Source organism: Lithobates pipiens, unplaced genomic scaffold, assembly GCF_037356315.1.
Source record: "Lithobates pipiens isolate NorthernLeopardFrog02 unplaced genomic scaffold, aLitPip1_a1.2 Scaffold_18, whole genome shotgun sequence".
Classification (NCBI taxonomy): domain Eukaryota; kingdom Metazoa; phylum Chordata; class Amphibia; order Anura; family Ranidae; genus Lithobates; species Lithobates pipiens.
This window is the reverse complement of record NW_027507758.1, coordinates 571,151,879-571,171,345: the sequence shown is the minus strand read 5'-3', so window position 1 is coordinate 571,171,345 and position 19,467 is coordinate 571,151,879. Positions and strand designations below refer to the sequence as shown.

At 44.0% G+C, this 19,467-nt stretch overlaps 1 protein-coding gene across 1 annotated transcript in view; it reads left to right on the top strand.

Annotated features, from left to right (window-relative positions):
* XKR5 (XK related 5) overlaps positions 1-16,059 on the top strand; it is a 40,135-nt gene extending 24,076 nt beyond the window's left edge. Inside the window, exons 6-7 of the mRNA XM_077489028.1 lie at positions 2,921-3,032; positions 14,633-16,059. Coding sequence (XP_077345154.1) covers positions 2,921-3,032; positions 14,633-15,774 — 1,254 coding nt within the window. The 3' untranslated portion in view covers positions 15,775-16,059. The remainder of the gene's footprint in view (positions 1-2,920; positions 3,033-14,632) is intronic.
* Positions 16,060-19,467: the final 3,408 nt, after the last annotated feature.

Here is a 19,467-nt window from a genome sequence, read left to right as displayed (position 1 = left end):
GTACTTTAAATCCGTATTAAACCCAAAAGCAAATCTTATTATATTGCAGCTTACTAATTCTTAGATGCAATTTTAGTTTGCATTAGAGTGTTATCCAAAAGAGCTCTTCTGCATATATAACATTTAGAGAGATGAGATAAACCATTTTACCACCGACTAGTGCTTACTATTGCAGCATCTAATAATTAGTAAGCTGCGATAGATTACATACTTGGTTTTGGATGTCACCTCTTTAACCCCGTAATGTTTTATAAACGCCCCCCTTGATGACCAGGCCATCTTTTGCGATATGGCACTGGTGACTGACAATTGCGTGGTCCTGCAACGCTTTACGCAATTTTTTTCCCACAAATAGTTTTGTTTTTGTGCTATAAACAAAAAAGGCCCACAGTTTTGATTATAAAAAATTTTTTTTTTCTTTCTGCTATAATACATCTTCAATAAAAAAATCTAATACACAATACGTGTATATTGATTGGTTTGTGCAAAAGTTGTAGCATTTACAAACCAAGGTATATTTATGGATTTTTTTTTTTTTTTTACTAGTATTGGCGGCGATCAGTGATTTTTAGCAGGTCTGCGACATTGCTGTGGACAAATCTGACTTGAAGTGACCCTTTTGGGGACCAGTGACACCAATACAGTGATCAGTGCTAAAAAAATGCGCTGTCACTGTACTATTGACACTGGCAGGAAGGGGTTAAATGTGCTCCTAGGGAGTACTTTCTTATTGGGGGCGATGTGCTTTGACTGGAGGGAAGACAGAGATCCATGTTCCTGCTGTTAGAAGGAACACTATCTCCATATTTCCCTCTGACAGAACGACGATCTGTCTTGTTTACATAGGCAGACCACTGTTCTGCCTCTACTCTGAAAAATTGCGAGGTGCCGGCCACCATCCAAAGACATACAGGTAGGTTAATTGGCTTTGGTCAAAAAAAATTGGCCATAGCATATGAATGGGGACCTTGGATTGTGGGCTCTTTAAGGTTAGGGACCGATGTGAGTGTGCAATGTACAGGGATAGGGACAATTGTAGACACTCAGGTTGAACTTGATGGACTGGTGTCTTTATTCAACCTAACAAACTATGAAACTATGAAACACCCGACATGCTGATTGGCTCCGGCTGTGTCCAATCACAGCTGGGGGGGGGGTAGCAGCGACGTCATGCTCCCCTGACCCAGTGCATGAAATCACGGACAGGTACATGATTTCACGCAGGAGGGACGCTCTGCCACAGTATATATGCGTGGGGCTGTCCAGAAGTGGTTAATACAGTGTTTTTTAAAGTTTTCACTGCATCTCCAAGGCGCAGTTTACATTTTTAGATGTTTCTTGTGATGGAGAGAAAAAGAGAAAATCCTGCTTGCAAAAGTTTTGGTGTAATGTGTACCGAGCGTATCCTTTAAGGGACGAATAGTAGAATAATATAAAACTAAATAAATAAAAAAAAAGATATAATATATATAATATATTTTGCACCACAGCAAATGCGAAGGGCATACATTTGCCCCTCGGTTATTGGGATACTTTTTAATAACTCTGAAATTATTGTTAAAACATGCTGTATGTCAAGCTAGTTCTAGTCCTTTAACCATGGATTGCCCAACTGATGGCATGCGACCTCCTGCTCTGGAGTGGCGGGTCCATAAGCCAGATGTGTGTTGCCGACCCGCCAATCCCAGAGCCTCAGTGTGGACCTGTGGATGGAGCCGGCGCCAGAGGAAGCAAGCGGCTGCAGAGTGATCAGGAGTTGTAGAAGCTGATGCTTCCTCTATCTATAGCATCAGCTCCTGTCCCAGGTGGAGTGATACTAAATGCACTCCACCTGGGCCAAGAACATTCCCTACAGCCAGCAATGCCAGCAGAAAGTGCAGTATAAAAGGTCAGTTTATGAATATCACAGTAGCAATGGGCATATATGAGCAATGGTTACTAGGCAGCTTTCACACTGATATGCAAATGCAGCACAGCTGCAGGCTACCTGCACTGAGCCATAGACTTCTATTGTATTCTGCTGGTTTGGTGCACTTTCTGAAATCTCACTAAAACTCCTGAATCCAGGAGGTTTGGTGCACTTGCAGAAAGTGCAGCACACCTGCAAGATATAATGGAAGTCTATGACAAAGCGCAGCTAAGGCTGGCCATACATTATACAATTTTATTAATTTTTTTATTTTTTTTTGGACAATTTTTCTTTTAGATATACCAAAACCATATAATGAGGTCAGACCTAAACCCTTTTAATTTGTAGTCAGGCAGGCCCTTGTACTACATAGTTGAAGGTAAATCCTAAAGGAAATTGAATAAGAAAATTGTATAATGTATGGCCAGCTTTACCTGCAGAAAAGCCGCAGGTGCATGGCACTGCACCCACGGTGTGGGTAAAGCACAGTGTATCCGTGTGAAAGCAGCCTTATCCCCCCCCCTTGTACCTATACATGCAGTTGACACTCATTTTTTTTTTTTTATCTAGCAGCAGAAGAAAAAAGTACTGTGGGGGAGATCTCTGAATTGAAGCTGAATATTGCAGCAAAATCTGGGTTTCTTATTTTATCTTTGCTCCCTACTGTGTGTTGTGTTGGACTAAAATGCACAATGCCATTGTGCTGGCTATATGCAGCCTATTCAAAACATTGAAATGCGCCGCACTTAGTTACTAGTTACCACAACGCGAAAAATATTATAATTAAAATGAGCCCTTACAGAGCTGTTGCATGTAGAAGTGTTCATTTTGGGGGACAGATCACTTTTAAATTCAACTATGGAAAGTTGTATGGCAGGCATTGGTTGCTCTGGGGGTATAAAAATGTGTTTGTTTGTTTTTTCTCCCCCAAGCAAAGCCTGTAAGAAGCTTATTGCATTGGACGGTGTCTGAATATACTTCATTCTTCTCCCTCTTCTGTGTTCTCTTTAGATTATGTTGCTGGAGAACTGCATTCTGCTGCTGCTGGCCACGGATTTCCTGCAGGGGGCAGTGTGGAGTAATGTGAAGCTGCCTGTAGCTGTCATGTCAGGATTCCTGATTGGTGAGTGAATGAAGATTCGTCAGGGTCAGAATAAATTTTGTCTTGTTAGCAGCGTAACAGCCTCACAGCCCTGCTTCAATGGTGCTCTTTGTTAAAGTGAACCACAGTCATTATATGCATCTTCTGGCATTTCCCATGCTTTGTATGTGAAATTGCTTTTAAATAACCACACAAATCCAAGTATTCTAGCAGGTTTCTCACATTTGCATTTTTTATTTTTTTTTTGCATTGTTACTTTTGGCCTTTCAGAAAGAAGTGTCAGAGTCCCCCGATAGCCCCTCCAACCATTCAACCCCAGCAATATACACAGTGCCTTTAAAAAATAAAAAAAAAGTATCCATAACCTTTGCAAAAACGTAAATGTATTTTATTGGGATTTTATGTGATGGGCCAACACAATGGCTCGTAATTGTGAAGTGAAAGGCCAATGATAAATGGTTTTCAACATTTCTTACAAATATCTGAAAAGTGTGGCGTGCATTTGTGTTCAGCCCCCTTTAGTCTGATATCCCTAACTAAAATCTAGTAGAACCTAGCCTTCAGAAGTCACCTAATCACGTAATAAATAGTCCACCTGTGTGTAATATAATCTCAGTATAAATACAGCTGTTCTGTGAACCCCTCAGATTTGTTTGAGAACAAACCGCTTTCTGAAGTCCAAGGAACACACCAGACGGGTCAGGGATAAAGTTGTGCAGAAGTTTAAAGTAGGGTTAGGTTATAGAAAAAATATCCCAAGCTTTGAACATCTCATGGAGCACTGTTCAATCCATCATCTGAAAATGGAAAGCGTATGGCACAACTGCGAACCTACCAAGACATGGCCGTCCACCTAAACCAGAGTTCCTCAAACTACGGCCCTTCAGCTGTTGCCAAACTACACATCCCATGAGGCTTTGTAAAACTGACATTTACAGACATGACTAGGCATGATGCGAATTGTAGTTCCTAAAAAAAAAAACTGGAGGGCCATAGTTTTGAAGACCCATGACCTAAACTGACAGGCCGGACAAGGAGAGCATTAATCAGAAGCAGCAAAGAAAACCATGATAACTCTGGAGGAGCTGCAGAGATCCACAGCTCAGGTGGGAGAATCTGTCCACAGGACAACTATTCGTGCACTCCACAAATCTGGCCTTTATGGAAGAGTGGCAAGAAGAAAGAAATTGTTGAAAGAAAGCCATAAGCAGTCCCGTTTTGCGAGAAGCCATGTGGGGGACACAGCAAACTGTGGAAGAAGCTGCTCTGGTCAGCTGAGACCAAAATTTAACTTTTTGGCCTAAAAGCAAAATGCTATGTGTGGCAGAAAACTAACACTGCACATCACTCTGAACACACCATCCTCACCGTGAAACATGTTGTGGAGATGCTTTGCTTTTCTTCAGCCGGGAAAGGGAAGCTGGTCAGAGTTGATGGGAAGACGGATGGAGCCAAATACAAGGCAACCTTTAAAAGAAAACCTGTTAAGCCCCATACACACTATCAGTTTTTCTGCTGAATATTACTAAAACCATGTAGTGCAAGGGCCTGCCTGATTGCATACAAATTGAAACGCCTAAGGTTTGACTTCATATATTATATGATTTTGGTAGATCTGAAGTAAAAACTCAGCAGAAAAACTGATGGTGTGTATGGGGCTTTAGTCTGCAAAAGACTTGAGACTGGTTCACCTTCCAGCAGGACAACGACCCTAAACATACAGCCAGAGCAACATTGAAATGGTTTAGATCAAAGAATATTTATGTGTTAGAATGGTCCAGTCATAGTCCAGACCTAAATCCAATTGAGAATCTGTGGCAAGACTTAAAAATTGCTGTTCAGACGCTCTCCATTCAATCTGACAGAGCTTAAATTATTTTGCAAAGAAGAATGGGCAAAAATCTCAATGTCACTCTAGATGTGCAAAGCTGGTAGAGACATCCCAAAAAAAGACTTGCAGTTGTAACGCAGTGAAAGGTGGATCTACAAAATATTGACTCGGGGGGGGGGGGCTGAATCCAAATGCACACCTCACTTTTCAAATTTTTTTTATTTGTAAAAAATAATTGAAAACCATTTGTCATTTTCCTTCCACTTCACAATTGTGCCACTTGGTCTATCACATAAAATCCCATTAAAATACATTTACATTTTTGGTTGTAACATGACAAAATGTGGAAAATTTTCAAGGGGTATGAATACTTTTTTCAAGGCACTGTACCCATCAATTCTTGCTCTGACTGAGCCCTGGCTTTGTTGAGCTTATGAAGCGGGGCTTCCAGGTATGGAAGAGCATGTGACCTCCCTCGTGTGATGGTTCTCTAACTTCCGTAGCCAATTGCAAGGCCCTGAACATGGTCATCTGGGGGGGGGGGGGGGGGGGTTTGATGTCATCCACCCAGGTAAGCTCCAACACCAGGAGGATGGATTTCTGCAATAGGGAGTGTGGGTTGGTGAGTATAACTTGGGGTTATCAGGAGGTACTATCGCTTTTCCCTGAATCAATGGATGACTGTCTCTCTTTTAAAGAGAACCTGCGGGAATAATAACATAGGAGCTGCCTTTACTGATTTTTTTAAGAATATAAGCCTGTGGTGATTGTTATACTTGCAAATATGTATGTCGAGTGTCCTGACTTTTTCCTGGTTGCATGCTTGTTCCTAGACGGCTAAGCGGCAAGTTTTAACTGCATTTCTAACCTCCTCCCAGCACTTTCTTTTTCTTTCTTATAATCCTCAAACGTACAAATTCTAATCGTAAAATCACCAGAAGCACCTAGTATAAAAAAATTTACTTGGAAATTCCATAGGGATAGATCCAAATAAATGTGTCCTTGGAATCAGACCTCTCTCGCCTCCATAGGCTTAGTCAGTAAGCCTTATTGATGCTGCCACACTGATCGGTTGATTCCCTGGATCTCCTCAGCATTATCACAGGATATAAACGCTCATAGAAAGAGAGTAAGACTCCATAGTGCAGTATAAACAATGACACATTTATTAAATAAGAATAACTTGCAGTTTAGATTAAAGAGGAAGTACACCCTGATGAGTTTACTTCCTCTTTCATTCCCTGCAAAGGTAAAGCATAATGGACTACTATGCATCGCATAGTAGTCCATTATGTGTCACTTACCTGACACAGGAGCCAGCGATGTCACCGCTGTCCCCTGTAGTCCGGCGCATCCATCTTCTCGGTGGGTCTCGCTGCTCCGCCGCTGTCATTCGGCAAAGTCGCTATGACGTCACTCCCAAGCATGCGCACGGGAGCCGCCACACGTGGCATGCCCCGTAGACAGCGGTGCCCATCTTTCGGCAAATAACTCCTAAACCGTGTAGGTTTAGGAGATATTTCTTGGACCTACAGCTAAGCCTTAATCTAGGCTTACCTGTAGGTCAAAGTGTGTTGTAAGGGTTTACAACCACTTTAAGGCTTACCTGTAGGTCCAAGAAATATCTCCTAAACCTATACGGTTTAGGAGATATTTATCTGAAGACAGCCACTGCTGGGCCATAGACAGCGGCGCGCAAGCGCACTGGCCGCAGCGATATGCCCCGAGTGTCGGCTCCCGTGCGCGAGTGACGTCATCACTGCTCCTGCGAATCACACCGCCAGAGCAGCGACACCCACCAAGAAGATGGACGCTCGGAACTAAAGGGGACAGCGGTGACTTCACTGGCTCCTGTGTCAGGTAAGTGACACATAATGGACTACTATGCGGTGCATAGTAGTCCATTATGCTTTACCTTTGCAGGGAGACAAAGAGGAAGTAAACCCACCAGGGTTTACTTCCTCTTTAATCTAGGCTTACCTGTAGGTCAAAGGGGTTTGTAAGGGTTTACAACCACTTTAATAATCGTCAGCATAGTAGTGTGTAGAAAACATCCGGTCTCTGCCACAACCGGAAGTGACATCACCCGGCTCTTTCACTGACGCGTTGCATCACTGTTCATGTGACTTTTTTTTACTCGCCACTCGACAAGCCACTTTTTACGTTTTCAATCAGTGGGTTGAATGAAAAAAAAATGACTCGTTATCCCCATCCCACATTCAAGGCGAATGGGGGAAGCCTCCCTGCTGAGCTATAATATTCTAATAGCAGGGAGACTTCCCCACCATCAGAATACACTAATCCATACTGATGGCTATAGGTGACAGTTCTGATGGAGCAGGAAAATTTGTAAAGAACCACCCTGCCCATACATGATTTGAAATTCAGCCAGTCCCTGCTGAACCAGCAGAATTCCAATCCATGTGTGGCCGGCTTTACTCTGATGGTGTGTCCCCACCTGAAAATTAAACTTTGCAAACAGTTTGACAGCTTGCATTCCAAATGCCTAGGTACAGGAGGTAGTGTCCCAGGGCTTCAAATTTTAAGTTTTTCTCCCAGCCCACTCTTCATTTCCTCACCTACAGCCTTCTTCTGTCTCCACATAGATGATCAAATTTATCATTCTGGATCAAAGTTTATTTTCCCCAGTCCCTGTGGCAGAACAATTTAGGTGTTTTTTTACTTTCCCAAACTGAAAGGGGAGATGCACTCAACCTTGGATCACAAAGTTCTGAATGTTTACATTTGAGCCCAAAAATTCCCAATTCTAATCCACCAGATCTGTCATCACCTTGATCCACCAGAGATCTTTTTTGGTTTAGGTGGACAAATGCTTGCTTGTTCTCCTCTTTCCAGCAAATCTGAATTTTCGTGGTAGGCTTCACACACAGTTGCTTAAATCGGCCCAGTACCTTGTTCTAGTCATGTCTCGCTTTCCTGGGAAAAACTTTTCAAGCCACTCGTTCATGGACTTTAAGCTCAAGAAGCTACTCCCTACTTCTGTAGAGTCTTGGGGCTGATGCTGGCTTCCTTCAGGGCGGTTCTTTTTACCCTATTTCGCTCCAGACATTTGCAACACACAATTCTGCTGTTCTGTCTCTGAACATCAGGGAGGAACCAGAGTTTATACAGCTACAAGAGAGCGGATTCTGACCTGAAGAACTTCCAGCCTTGCCAGCTATGTACATTTCAGGCATAGACTATTGGCAATCAGATTTCCTTGGCCCGCAGGAGCCATGTCACCAGTAAGGGATGCTGAATGTGGACCTCCAGGTTCAACAGGCTGGATAGTATTGTATCCATGTACAGGGACCCCTAATGGAAGCAGTAGATGCACTGGTAGCTCTCTGGGATTATTACACCCTGATCTCTGCTTTTCCTTCCTTGAAATGTAATTGTCTGCTCTATAGGATCGAGATAGAGGGCATTTCAGTGGTCCCCATTACTCTGCACTGTCCCAGTCAAGTGCCCTACACTGACCTGGTAAGTCTGCTGGCACTGCTAGATTTTTGGGATCTGTCCCAAAAAACAGTTTTTCCTTCTGGCATTATTGGCGTGGCTGTTGAAGTCTCTGTTCTAAAAACTATGGGTATCTGAGTGATTCCTACAGTGCTTAGTTTACTTTGCGCAAGGTCTACGCTCCTCCGAAACTTCTCAGTTTGGTCCAAACCCAGCTGCAAGAAAAATAATTTGTTAATGTTTGGCTCTCGACAATATCAAGGGTCGGGTGTCTGCCCTTTCCATTCTTTTTCAGAGATGGTTGGCCTCTCACTTTTGTACCTGGGGTCTCCCATTTAACTTTCCCCATTTGTTTCCAAGTGATTTTTGTGGCATCTGAATCTTGCATTCTTTGTACTTCAGAAACCGCCATTTGTACCAATTCAAGACTTTCCTGCCTCTACCTTCATCCACAAGGTGGTTTTCTTTGTAGCCATCACCTGTGCAAGGCTAGTATCTGAACTGGTCTGGTGGCCTTATCTTGCAGGGAACCCCTTTTTTGTTTTATATAGGGAGAAGGTGGCATTAAGGCTTGGGACTTCCTTAGGTTTATTTTTTTTTATTTTTTAATACGTCATGGGTCACAGAGTCGGGCTAATATTCATTACCTACTGGGTATTACTCCCATCTCCAGGTGAATGGACACTGGTAGACCAAAGGTCTTCAGACAGGAAGTGATCCCCTATATAACCCTTCCCACACAAGAAGAACTTCAGTGTTTTACCAGTGTCTGTAGGGTGGATGGCACGGTTTGTTTTAGCTTTCTGAACTCCAGGTCTCTAGTCTCACAAATGGTTCTTAAATTAATCAAGGGGTTGACCGATCAGATCCATGTGACAGGCTTTATATTCTTAGATAAATGGTACCCAAGCCTCGCAAAGAAGACTGAAGATCCTGCAAGGTTTTGCCTGTAATGCAGCCTCCGGGCGCTGGACCCTGCGAAGTGGAATCCTGGACACCACAGTGCTAAGGCGTTCTTGCAGGGTGCTGTACAGGTCCAATGGAGTGGACCCTAAACATGCAAAGGGTACCAGTCCTTGAAGGTTCTCAAGTGACAGGAACACGCCGTAAAGGGTGAAGTTTGGATTCTTACTTTCTAAGCTGCCCTGCACCTGGACAGGTAAGTGAAACCCCTTTACTTTTATTGTGGGGTGTCCCAGCAATTGCTAAAATCAGTCAAGCTAGCTAGAGGCTGAACACCTATGTGCGGTGACCATACGGGGGAGTTTTGGGCTAGCTGTGGGTGTTTGTAAAATGTACCTTTTTTTTTTTTTTTTGTGTGTTTTTGTTTTTTCTACCCCCCCCCCCCCCTTCTTGTCTAGCTGTTTCTTACCTGTATGATGACGGTGCACCATTTCGCCGTGGCTCACGTGGCGGCCTTGGCGCACATGTATTCGCAAAAGCACTGCTGGGACCATACATGTGCACACCCACAGAACATTCTGGCACACATCCAGCTTATTTAAGCTGTATAGTGCAAGCATGCGGTGCTTCCAGAGGGCAGCTGTGGGACACAGTAGGCTCTGAACAGACACTTGCAGTGGTTCATTCGTTCTTGAACGGGTCACGTAAGTCACCAAGTGTTGCTTGGCAGGCTACATGTGCTTAGCAGGATTGTTGCATAGGGACTTGGGAGCCCTATTAAAGGGTCTCACTTCTGAATTGTTTTAACACTACACCCAAGTACTCTTTTTGTGGCGGGTAAATGTCTTCAAAAAAGAGGAGTGGGACTAACACTATAGGGAAGGGCACACCAATGTCATCGATAGTTCCTGATGAACCTAGTCATATCCCTAGTGTTGTATCCCCTGAAAGACCAGAGGCTTCTGGGCAATCTGGGCCGATGCACCTATCTGGTATTGTGCCTACAGTCAACACTGCTGCTTCACCCTTTATCACTAAGGATAAACCGTGCTTAACCCTATCCGGGATAGAGCACAGGATTGCTGGAAAATGATTGCCTCCATCCCGTAGGGTAGCAGGAAGCGTGACAGATCCCCCCTCCCTGGAGCCTCCTAGTCTGGAGCAGGAATGGGTTGAGCTTAAAGCTCAGGACTCTGTGGCGGGCCCAGCAGATGGGTCTGCTTCTGTGCAATCTGGACAAGAGGTCACAGTCACAGAGGCTTTTGATCCTGACTGACCAAAATGGTTCGTTCTGCCTTTTTAAGTTGCCTCTTCCAGAGGTGACTGAGCCCCCTGGTCCTTTTTTTTTTTTTTTTTCTTCAGGCCGCACAGGCTTTCCCTCTGAATGCTGATGGGAGGAACAAAAATCCTTTCAGGATATTCCCAAGGAGGTTTTCCTTTTCTCTTTTTTCTTATATGCCATTAATGAAAAGTTCATTAAAAAATGGAGCATGACAGCAGTAGATGCAGCAGTCTCTTCCTTAACCACTTAAGGACCGAGCCTCCTTTTTGAGATTTGTTGTTTTACGAGTTAAAAACAGTTTTTTGGGGTTTTTTTGTTTTGTTTTGTTTTGCTAGAAAATTACTTGGAACCTCCAAACATTATACCCTTCTTCCCCCCCCCCAACACCCTAGAGAATTAAAATCTTTTAATATATTGTAAAAGATAATGTTACACCGAGTAAATTGATACCCAAAATGTCATGCTTCAAAATTGCGCCCGCTCGTTGAATGGCGACAAACTTTTCCACTAATGCTACAGGTTGCATGTTTTAAGTTAGAGGAGGTAGCTAGTGCTAGAATTATTGCTCTAGCTCTACTGATCGCGGCGGTACCTCACATGTGTGGTTTGAACACCGTTTTTTTCATATGTGGGCGATACTCACCTATGCGTTTGCTTCTGCACACGAGCTCGGCAGGACGGGGCATGTTTTTAATTTTTTTTTTTTTTTTTTTTTCCCCTTATTTATTTTGCCTTGTTTATTTTTACACTGGGTTTTTTTTTTTTTTTTTTAAGTCTTTTTTTTTTTTTATTGCTCTGGGATGTCCCAGTAGGTAATGAATATTAGTCTGTCTCTGTGTCCCATGATGTATGAAAAATAAAATAGGATTTTTTTCATCATACTTGCCTGTAAAATGCTTTTCTTTGATTACATCATGGGACACAGAGATCCCTCCCCTCTTTTGTGAGGGTTTAGTGCTTGCTACAAAACTTGAAGTGCTTCCTGTATGGGAGGGGTTATATAGGGGATCACATCACCTTTGGTCTACCAGTGTCCATTGACCAGGAGATAGAGCATAATACAGTAGGTAATGAATATTAGTTTGTCCCATGATGTACATCAATCAAAAATCCTATTTTTCCTAGGATTGTTTTCTGCTTTTTCACCTGAACCGGGACATTGTTCTCTCTCTTCTCCTGCTTTTCACCTCAACCTACGTTTTTGGTTCCAGTTCATCAAAATAAATTTCCCTCCATTGTTTTGATGTGGTTCAGGCTGTGCGAGTCTCTCGCAGCCACTGCTTCTTTTTGATATAACGATTCCTTTTTGTGACTCTGGGTGGACACTGGTAGGGCACCCTGTCTTCTCACTACACAATCTTTAGGTGGCTCGGACAGCCTTTCCTGTCCATGCCCGTCTGGCTAGATCTGCTGGCGCACCTGTATCCAGATTTGCCAGGCTGCCACCTGGCCTTCTGTTCACTCGTTCTCTATTTTATCAGGTGGAAGTTTTGGGCCTCATCTGATGCCAGCTCCAGGTTGAAGGTCCTTCAGGCTTCTTTTAAGCTGCAGGCAGTCTCAAGTTCTCCCCTGGTTTCTTGAGTCTGTTAGTCATTGTTTGCTGTTTTGCTCACCCCTCAGTTGAATTGCTTTTGGATGTCCAGAAAGTGTGAGCCTCCCTGTGTCCTCAATAGACGAGAGAGAAAATCCAAATTTTCTACTCACAGTACAATTATTTTCTTAAACACAGAGCAGTGGGACCAGCGTCCCTCATAAGTCTAATGATCAGTGCTTTCAGTACTAATTTACTACAAAACTGAGGCAAACCGATAGTAGAATCGGGGATCCTGAACTGCCATACAGTTCTGTTTGCTACTGTCTAATCCTATTGTAGGTGGCAGTATAAACCAAAGTTTTAGGACCTCTTATGTCCCCCAATGAACTCCAGTGAAAGGATTTTTACTGTGAACAAAAAATAACTTTTACTGCCTAAAAAAACCCATTTAAGCCAGATCGAAATGCTAAACCTCTTTTATGCCGCGTACACACGACCAGACTTTTCGACAGACTAGGTCCGACAAACTTTTGGCGGAGTTTCGACGGACATTCCAAATGAACGGACTTGGCCACACACAATCACGCCAATGTCCGACGGATTGGAACGTGATGACGTACGACCGGACTAGAATAAGGAAGTTCATAGCCAGTAGCCAATAGCTGCCCTAGCATCAGTTTTTGTCCTCCGGGCTAGCATACACACTAACTGATTTCTCGATGGGAACTGGGTCCAGTGGAGTTCCGGCCAAAAAAATTTGAAACCTGTTCTATTTTTAAAGTCTGTCAGATTTTTGGACAGCAAAGGTCCGATGGAGCCCACACACGATCAAATTGTCCAAATTCGTTCCGTCGAACCTTTGCTGTCAAAGTCCGGTCGTGTGTATGTGGCATTAGGGTACCTACTGTTAGGCTGAACTGTTCATTTTAAAGCATTGAAATGTCTGACTAGTCCATTATGTGTTTACATTGCTGAATTTTGGTATTGCAGTAGGCTAACAATTATTGCCTTTTGATAATGTTTTGCAAGCTGTGCCAACTAACTTTACAGTTTATCTATACCCAAAAACAAAAAGGAAATCCCTTCTAAGTTTTGCCTGTCTTCAATGTAATGTCTTCATTGTTTGTTCATTTTATTTTATTTTTTATTTTTTTTGTTTCAGGCTTTTGCCTTTTTGTTTTTTTACTTACTGATCCTTCCAGCAACATACTTTCTCTTAGGGTGACAATACTCACTGTAAAGTATCCTATAGGAGAGGATGTGTTAGGGCTACTAAACATCTTTCACTCTCCTCACCTCTATAACATAGAAGAAGACCTTCTTTAGTTCAGAGAACTGCAGGGCCAATACCATTGATTGAAATTTACTCATACTGTTCCAAGATTGCCCTTTTTTTTTGTTTTGTTTTAGTTTTTATATTTAGCAATTAATGAAGAACTATACCAATGGTCATGTATATGGGGTAAGACGCCGCTCAAAAGCAACTTTCTGTGACCAAGCCCCAGTAGGCTGGGGCGAAACATGTCTGGGGGCATAGCCAGAGTAGCGCTGGCTGAGGCCATATACAGCCATATCCACAACTGAAGCACTGGGTCAGAGTGGTGCTCCAAGTCTACATGTTATCACAGCTATTACAATGGTGTTTAAGGGCCCAAAATGAAGTTGGGGTTTCAGTATACTTACAGGGTACCTCCACTTTCGCGCTCCACAAGTTATACTGTGTGGCAACCTGGAGGCATTCATACAGAACACCCATCAGAAATATCTTTGGATGCCTGTTTTGATTGGCTCACCCATTTTCCCAGAAGTCTGCACTAAAATACAAGTCAAATTTTGGGCATCCCCCTTCAACAAAAAACTTTTCGGTGAGATACTCCAAAGGAAAATCACATCTAAAGGGCTGTTATGTCATGGCAGCTGATTGATAATTATGAAGTAATTCACATTCACTATTTCTTCAGAATAAAAGGCAGGAATCTGCAACAAAGCTTGTTAAAGCGGAGGTCCACCCGCCTCTTTAAAAATGAAGTCAGCAGCTACACATACTGTAGCTGCTGACTTTTAACATTAGGGCACTTACCAGTCCTGAAGTCCAGCGATGTCTGCACCGCCACAATTTCCGGTAAGGGAACTCGGCAGTGTAGCCTTTCGGCTTCGCAGCCGGTTCTCTACTGCGCATGCGCGAAGCGCACTGCGCTCACTGGTCCGACAGAAGGGAAGGGAGGGGGACCGAGCTGTGATGTACTTCGCCGCGGCCTGGTCTCCTGGAAGTGGGGACAGGGTACCAGTCAAAGACAGGTATCCGCTCCCTCCTCCCTCCCGAAAGGTGCCAAATGTGGCACTGGAGGGGCTGAGGAATCGGATAAGCGGAAGTTCCACTTTTGGGTGGAGCTCCTCTTTAAAATCCTTGCAATGTATATAGATCACCCAGAGGGGAATGTTTTTCTCAATAAAAGTGGAGTTGCTCATTAAGTGATCACGTCACGTACATTAGGCAAGGCTGCCCAGCACAGTCTTAACCCAGTGACAAGGTAAATAGCCTTGTGTCCTATATGTTCACACCAGTGCTTGTGTTTTGAAAAAATTTATTTTATTTTTAATCTTTTTTTCAGGTTGTGCTGCCTTAATCATTTACTACACTCTCCTGCACCCGAAATCCACAGAGATTTCCCAAAGCTGTAAGAAAACTGGAACAAATCGCACCAAACAGGATGCAACTAGTCCCTCTTCCAGATGGTGGAGCCGAACTCCCAAGAAGGAAAACAATGACTTATTCGGAAGAGAGGAACTGAGTCCAAAGGCTGAAAACCATGAAGGTGTTGCAGGCGATGAAGATCTTCCCTGGAAGAAGGTTGCTGATAAGCGGCATCACTTGCTTCTACTGAAACTTGCCATGAAAACTGGAAACATGTCAAAAATCAACGCTGCCTTTGGCGAGGGTGGTTTTGGGGACCTCTTTGCACTTGGATGTGCACAAAATGTCCAGCAACCATTAATTCAGAACTGTGCCTTAGCTGATGAAAAAAAAACTGAACATGTTAAAACTAGTTCTTTAAAGTCTACTCCATGGATGTTGGACCCAGGACAAACAGACATTGGCCAGGATCATAAGTACATTCTACATGAATGTTCTGCTTATGTTACGCTTGAAAACTCCAAAACGGAAAACTTTGACCCAAAGAGAGAGCAGAACCAAATTAAGGCGTGTGAATCTTTGGGGTACTGTGGAAAATCTCCAGATGTTTATGCTGGTTGTTCTCCAGGCAACGGAGCCCTTGGAAGCCCAACACTGTACTTTAGCGCACACGCTGAAGGAACGGTTCAACCGGGGAAGGATTCACACTTGGGTGTTCCGGAAATTTGCATGAAACCTCAGACTGATAGCCCACTAAAAGAGTTGCCAGAGAGTGAGACCGAGAATATTCAGGTTATGTGTGTCAGCCCTATTCTGAGTTTGCCCACCAACAGCAACTTCCACCGGAGCATTGGAGAAGATACGGGAAGTTTGTGTGAGGAGTCTGATATTTCCCATGATGAATCTGGCGTTCCAGAAATAGAAGACCCTATGTCAAAACGAGGCTACCATTTGCTACCATCTGGCATCCTTCCCTCTTCTGTAAGAGGAAGGCTTGTCCAGGAAGAGAAGCCTTGTTTCACCTCCACCCCCAAACCACAAGCCACCAATGTGGAATCGGAACCACGAGAGTCAACAAAGGCCAGGAGAAGGCTAGAACAGATGTCTGAGAGAATCTAGACCCATGGAAGGTCTCCTAAGCTATGATAGAATGTGGTTCATGGTCACAATGCAGTACCCATCTGGTAGGATGTGGGTAACTTGGCGCATACGCCATAGTGTGTCTTAATATGCCTGAAATATCCATCTTGATCCCTGGTTTTAATACTGAGATAGAATCCCGTCCAGTGGAGTAGCGTATGAAGGATTTGGTGTGATGGAATTCAGTGTTGATGGTACATGACCTTTTCAACATTCAATCCGGTGTGCAATTAACAGAAATAATATTTAAACCTTTTTTTATTTTATTTTTATGCCAATTTATATTATTTATTCTATATTTCTATGAAATCTGTGTTTTTTGTGTGGTTGTATCTAGTCTTAGTGGTACGTGTTTTGCGATGTTGCCAGGCTCCTGTCGTCATCAGGTAACCAGAAGTATTTAGAGGTCAATGCATTTCCGTAGGCAGTATTAAGCCAGAGATTGTGTGCCTTTTTGTTGACAGTAATGTAAAAGCCTCCAATGTGAGGGATGTGGTGTAAATTTTAAGCAGATTGCCTATTACCCAATCCAAATTTTTTTTTATTATTTTTGTACATCATTGATGTATTTCAATTTTGGAGTTGTCTTTACGTCTTCCCCTTTAGTCTGGGGAATAATTTGCCCAGTGAGCTGTTGGTATCAGCCCTTTGTCCAAGTTCCGAAACCCCTGGTCTAGGGAATTGCAAAGGGCCAGTTTACTGGCCTCCAGACTAGGGGGGGGGGCGGGGGGGCTGGGCTGTGACCTTTTGGGATTAGAAATTGTCCTGTTGGACTAAACAATGAATCTTTGGTATGGGGGGAGGAATAATGCCCCATCTCTGTCAGTGGGAGGAATAGTGCTCCATCATTATTGTTAATGGGAGAAATTGTGCTCCATCTTTGGTAACAGTAGCAGGATTATTGCCCAATTGCTGGTGTCAGTGGAAGGAAAAGTGCCCCAAGGGGCAAATAATGCCATCTGCAGTTTGGAGACCACTGCCTGAGACAGCAGAGCTCAGATAGACAGAGGTAGGGACAGGACTGAGAACCAATTAGGTGTGCAGCATTTAAATGTGCTGACTGAGAACATGCTGATCGGAGGGAGCAAGCACTGTTCAGTTAGAAGGGTAAAGATGAGCAGATGACACCACTGTTTTCATTAACTAAGTGGCACCACCCCTCTAGCTGTCCTGTGGTATCCTGAGATCCCAGAAATGAATAGACTATATATATATATATATATATATATATATATATATATATATATATATATATATATATATATATATATATATATATATATATATATATATATATATATATATATATATATATATATATATATATATATATAATTTCAATGTGTATGTATATGTAGTAAAAACCAATCTCTATGTGTTTTCATCTTTGTATTTAGCTGTTTGCCTGGAGTTCACATACCTAAAAACAGACTGGGGAATTTAAGAGTACCGTATATACTCGAGTATAGGCCGACCCGAATATAAGCCGAGGTCCCCAATTTACCCCCAAAAAACTGGAAAAAATTATTGACTCGTGTATAAGCCGAGGGTGAGACATGCCTGTCCATCCCTGTGTGTCGTCCATCCCTGTGTGTGTCCATGCATCCGTGTGTCCATGCATCCGTGTGTGTGTGTGTGTGTCCATGCATCCGTGTGTGTGTGTGTCCATGCATCCGTGTGTGTGTGTGTGTGTGTCCATGCATCCGTGTGTGTGTGTGTGTGTCCATGCATCCGTGTGTGTGTGTGTCCATCCATCCCTGTGTGTGTGCATGCATCCGTGTGTGTGTGTGTGTGTGTGTGTGTGTGTGTGTGTGTGTGTCCATGCATCCGTGTGTGTCCATGCATCCGTGTGTGTCCATCCATCCCTGTGTGTGCATGCATCCGTGTGTGTGTGTGTGTGTGTGTGTGTGTGTCCGTGCAGCCTACCTGTGTCCAGCCTGCCTGTGTCCGTCCCGGCCTGTGTCCGTCCCGGCCTGCGTCCCGTCCCGGCCTGCGTCCCGTCCCGGCCTGCGTCCCGTCCCGGCCTGCGTCCCGTCCCGGCCTGCGTCCCGGCCCGTCCCGGCCTGCGTCCCGGCCCGTCCCGCAGCTCTTCGTCGGTGGCCATTCTAGGATTCAAAAGCCGCGCCTCCGTCGGTGATAGGCGGAACACTCAATTTCCCACTGACTGCTGGGAAATTGAGTGTTCCGCCTATCGGATGTCCGTGATAGGCGGAACACTCAATTTCCCAGCAGTCAGTGGTCCGCCTATCATGGACGTCCGCTCATCCTCATACTACGGACGAGGATGAGAGGACGTCCGTGATAGGCGGAACACAGACTGCTGGGAAATTCAGTGTTCCACCTATCACAGGCGAAGGCGGAGACGGAGGCGCGGCCTTTGAATCCTAGAATGGCCGCTGTCTGTCTGCTCGACACGCTGATCGGGCAGACAGACAGCGATGACTCGAGTATAAGCCGAGGGGGGCACTTTCAGCCTCAAAAAAGAGGCTGAAAATCTCGGCTTATACTCGAGTATATACGGTAACTTCCCTCAAAAAGCGAAGTCCCACTGACTCGCTCCCTCCCCAAGCCTGTGAATGAGGGGTTGGTTTTTATTTATTTTTTTCTTTGGGGGGGGGGGGGCGACAAGTATTGATTTAATGTTAGCACCTGCTTCCACTACCAAAATCTTCACCTAGGAGAGGATTGTGCCCATTGCCTCGTCCCCTCCCCTCCTGCAGCCTCCTGGGACATGTGACATGTCCTAGGAGGCTGCAGGGCCATTCGCAAAGTGCTGTGCAGTAGGGTGCCAGCTGTGGTTCCTTAGGAAGGCGCAGCCAGGTCCCGCATCCAAGATGGCGGCATTGGTAAGAAAAACGGACTGCAGGAAAACTGTTTCGCCAACCAGGCACTGATAATTACCCAGCAGCTACAAATGTTATAATACCTGTAAAAAATGTAAAACTAACCGAAATTCCTCTGTAAGCTTCCTGCACCAAAGCGAAGTGTAAGCAGCGTGCACCACATTTAATAGAGCAGATAGACTTGTTTCAGTTCTATCTGTGCCACACGAACCAGAGCAAGTTCTGCACTTAATGAACTAAGATTGCGGCAGTTTTCAGTATAGTGAACTGCTGTAAATCCCTGCCAGGGTAGACATGGCACAAGAGAGTTGTCAGCACTTCCTCTGTCTTCTCACACATACACTGCATGAGTAGAGCCTGCACAGCCCTCCTCCTTTTTGACCTTAGCTGGGCAGGATCAATTTCCTCAGCTTTAGGAGTGGTGCGTGAATAGAGCCTGTACCACTCTTTAAATCCCCCCCCCCTCCCCCACAAATGTCTAAAACTGATATTGGTGGGTCACATTCAATTATGCGGTTGGCTTAGACCACATATTACATATATGTTACATTTTTTATTTATTTTTTTCTATTCTTTTATTTTACAAACTCTAATGGAGATCTCATCGCTCCTGGCTTTGTCAGCGGTACAGCTGTTGCAAGGTTAAAGGTGTTTTTCTGATGGGAGATCCGACTGCTGGAGTCCCAAGAAGATGCACAAAGCTAATGGGGTTTGTGTTCTCCAGTTTACCTAGACCTGATGCATTACTCTGACATTGACCTTAAAGAGGTTGTACCTATAGGTAAGCCTATAATAAGGCTTACCTATAGGTACTGTAAATATCTCCTAA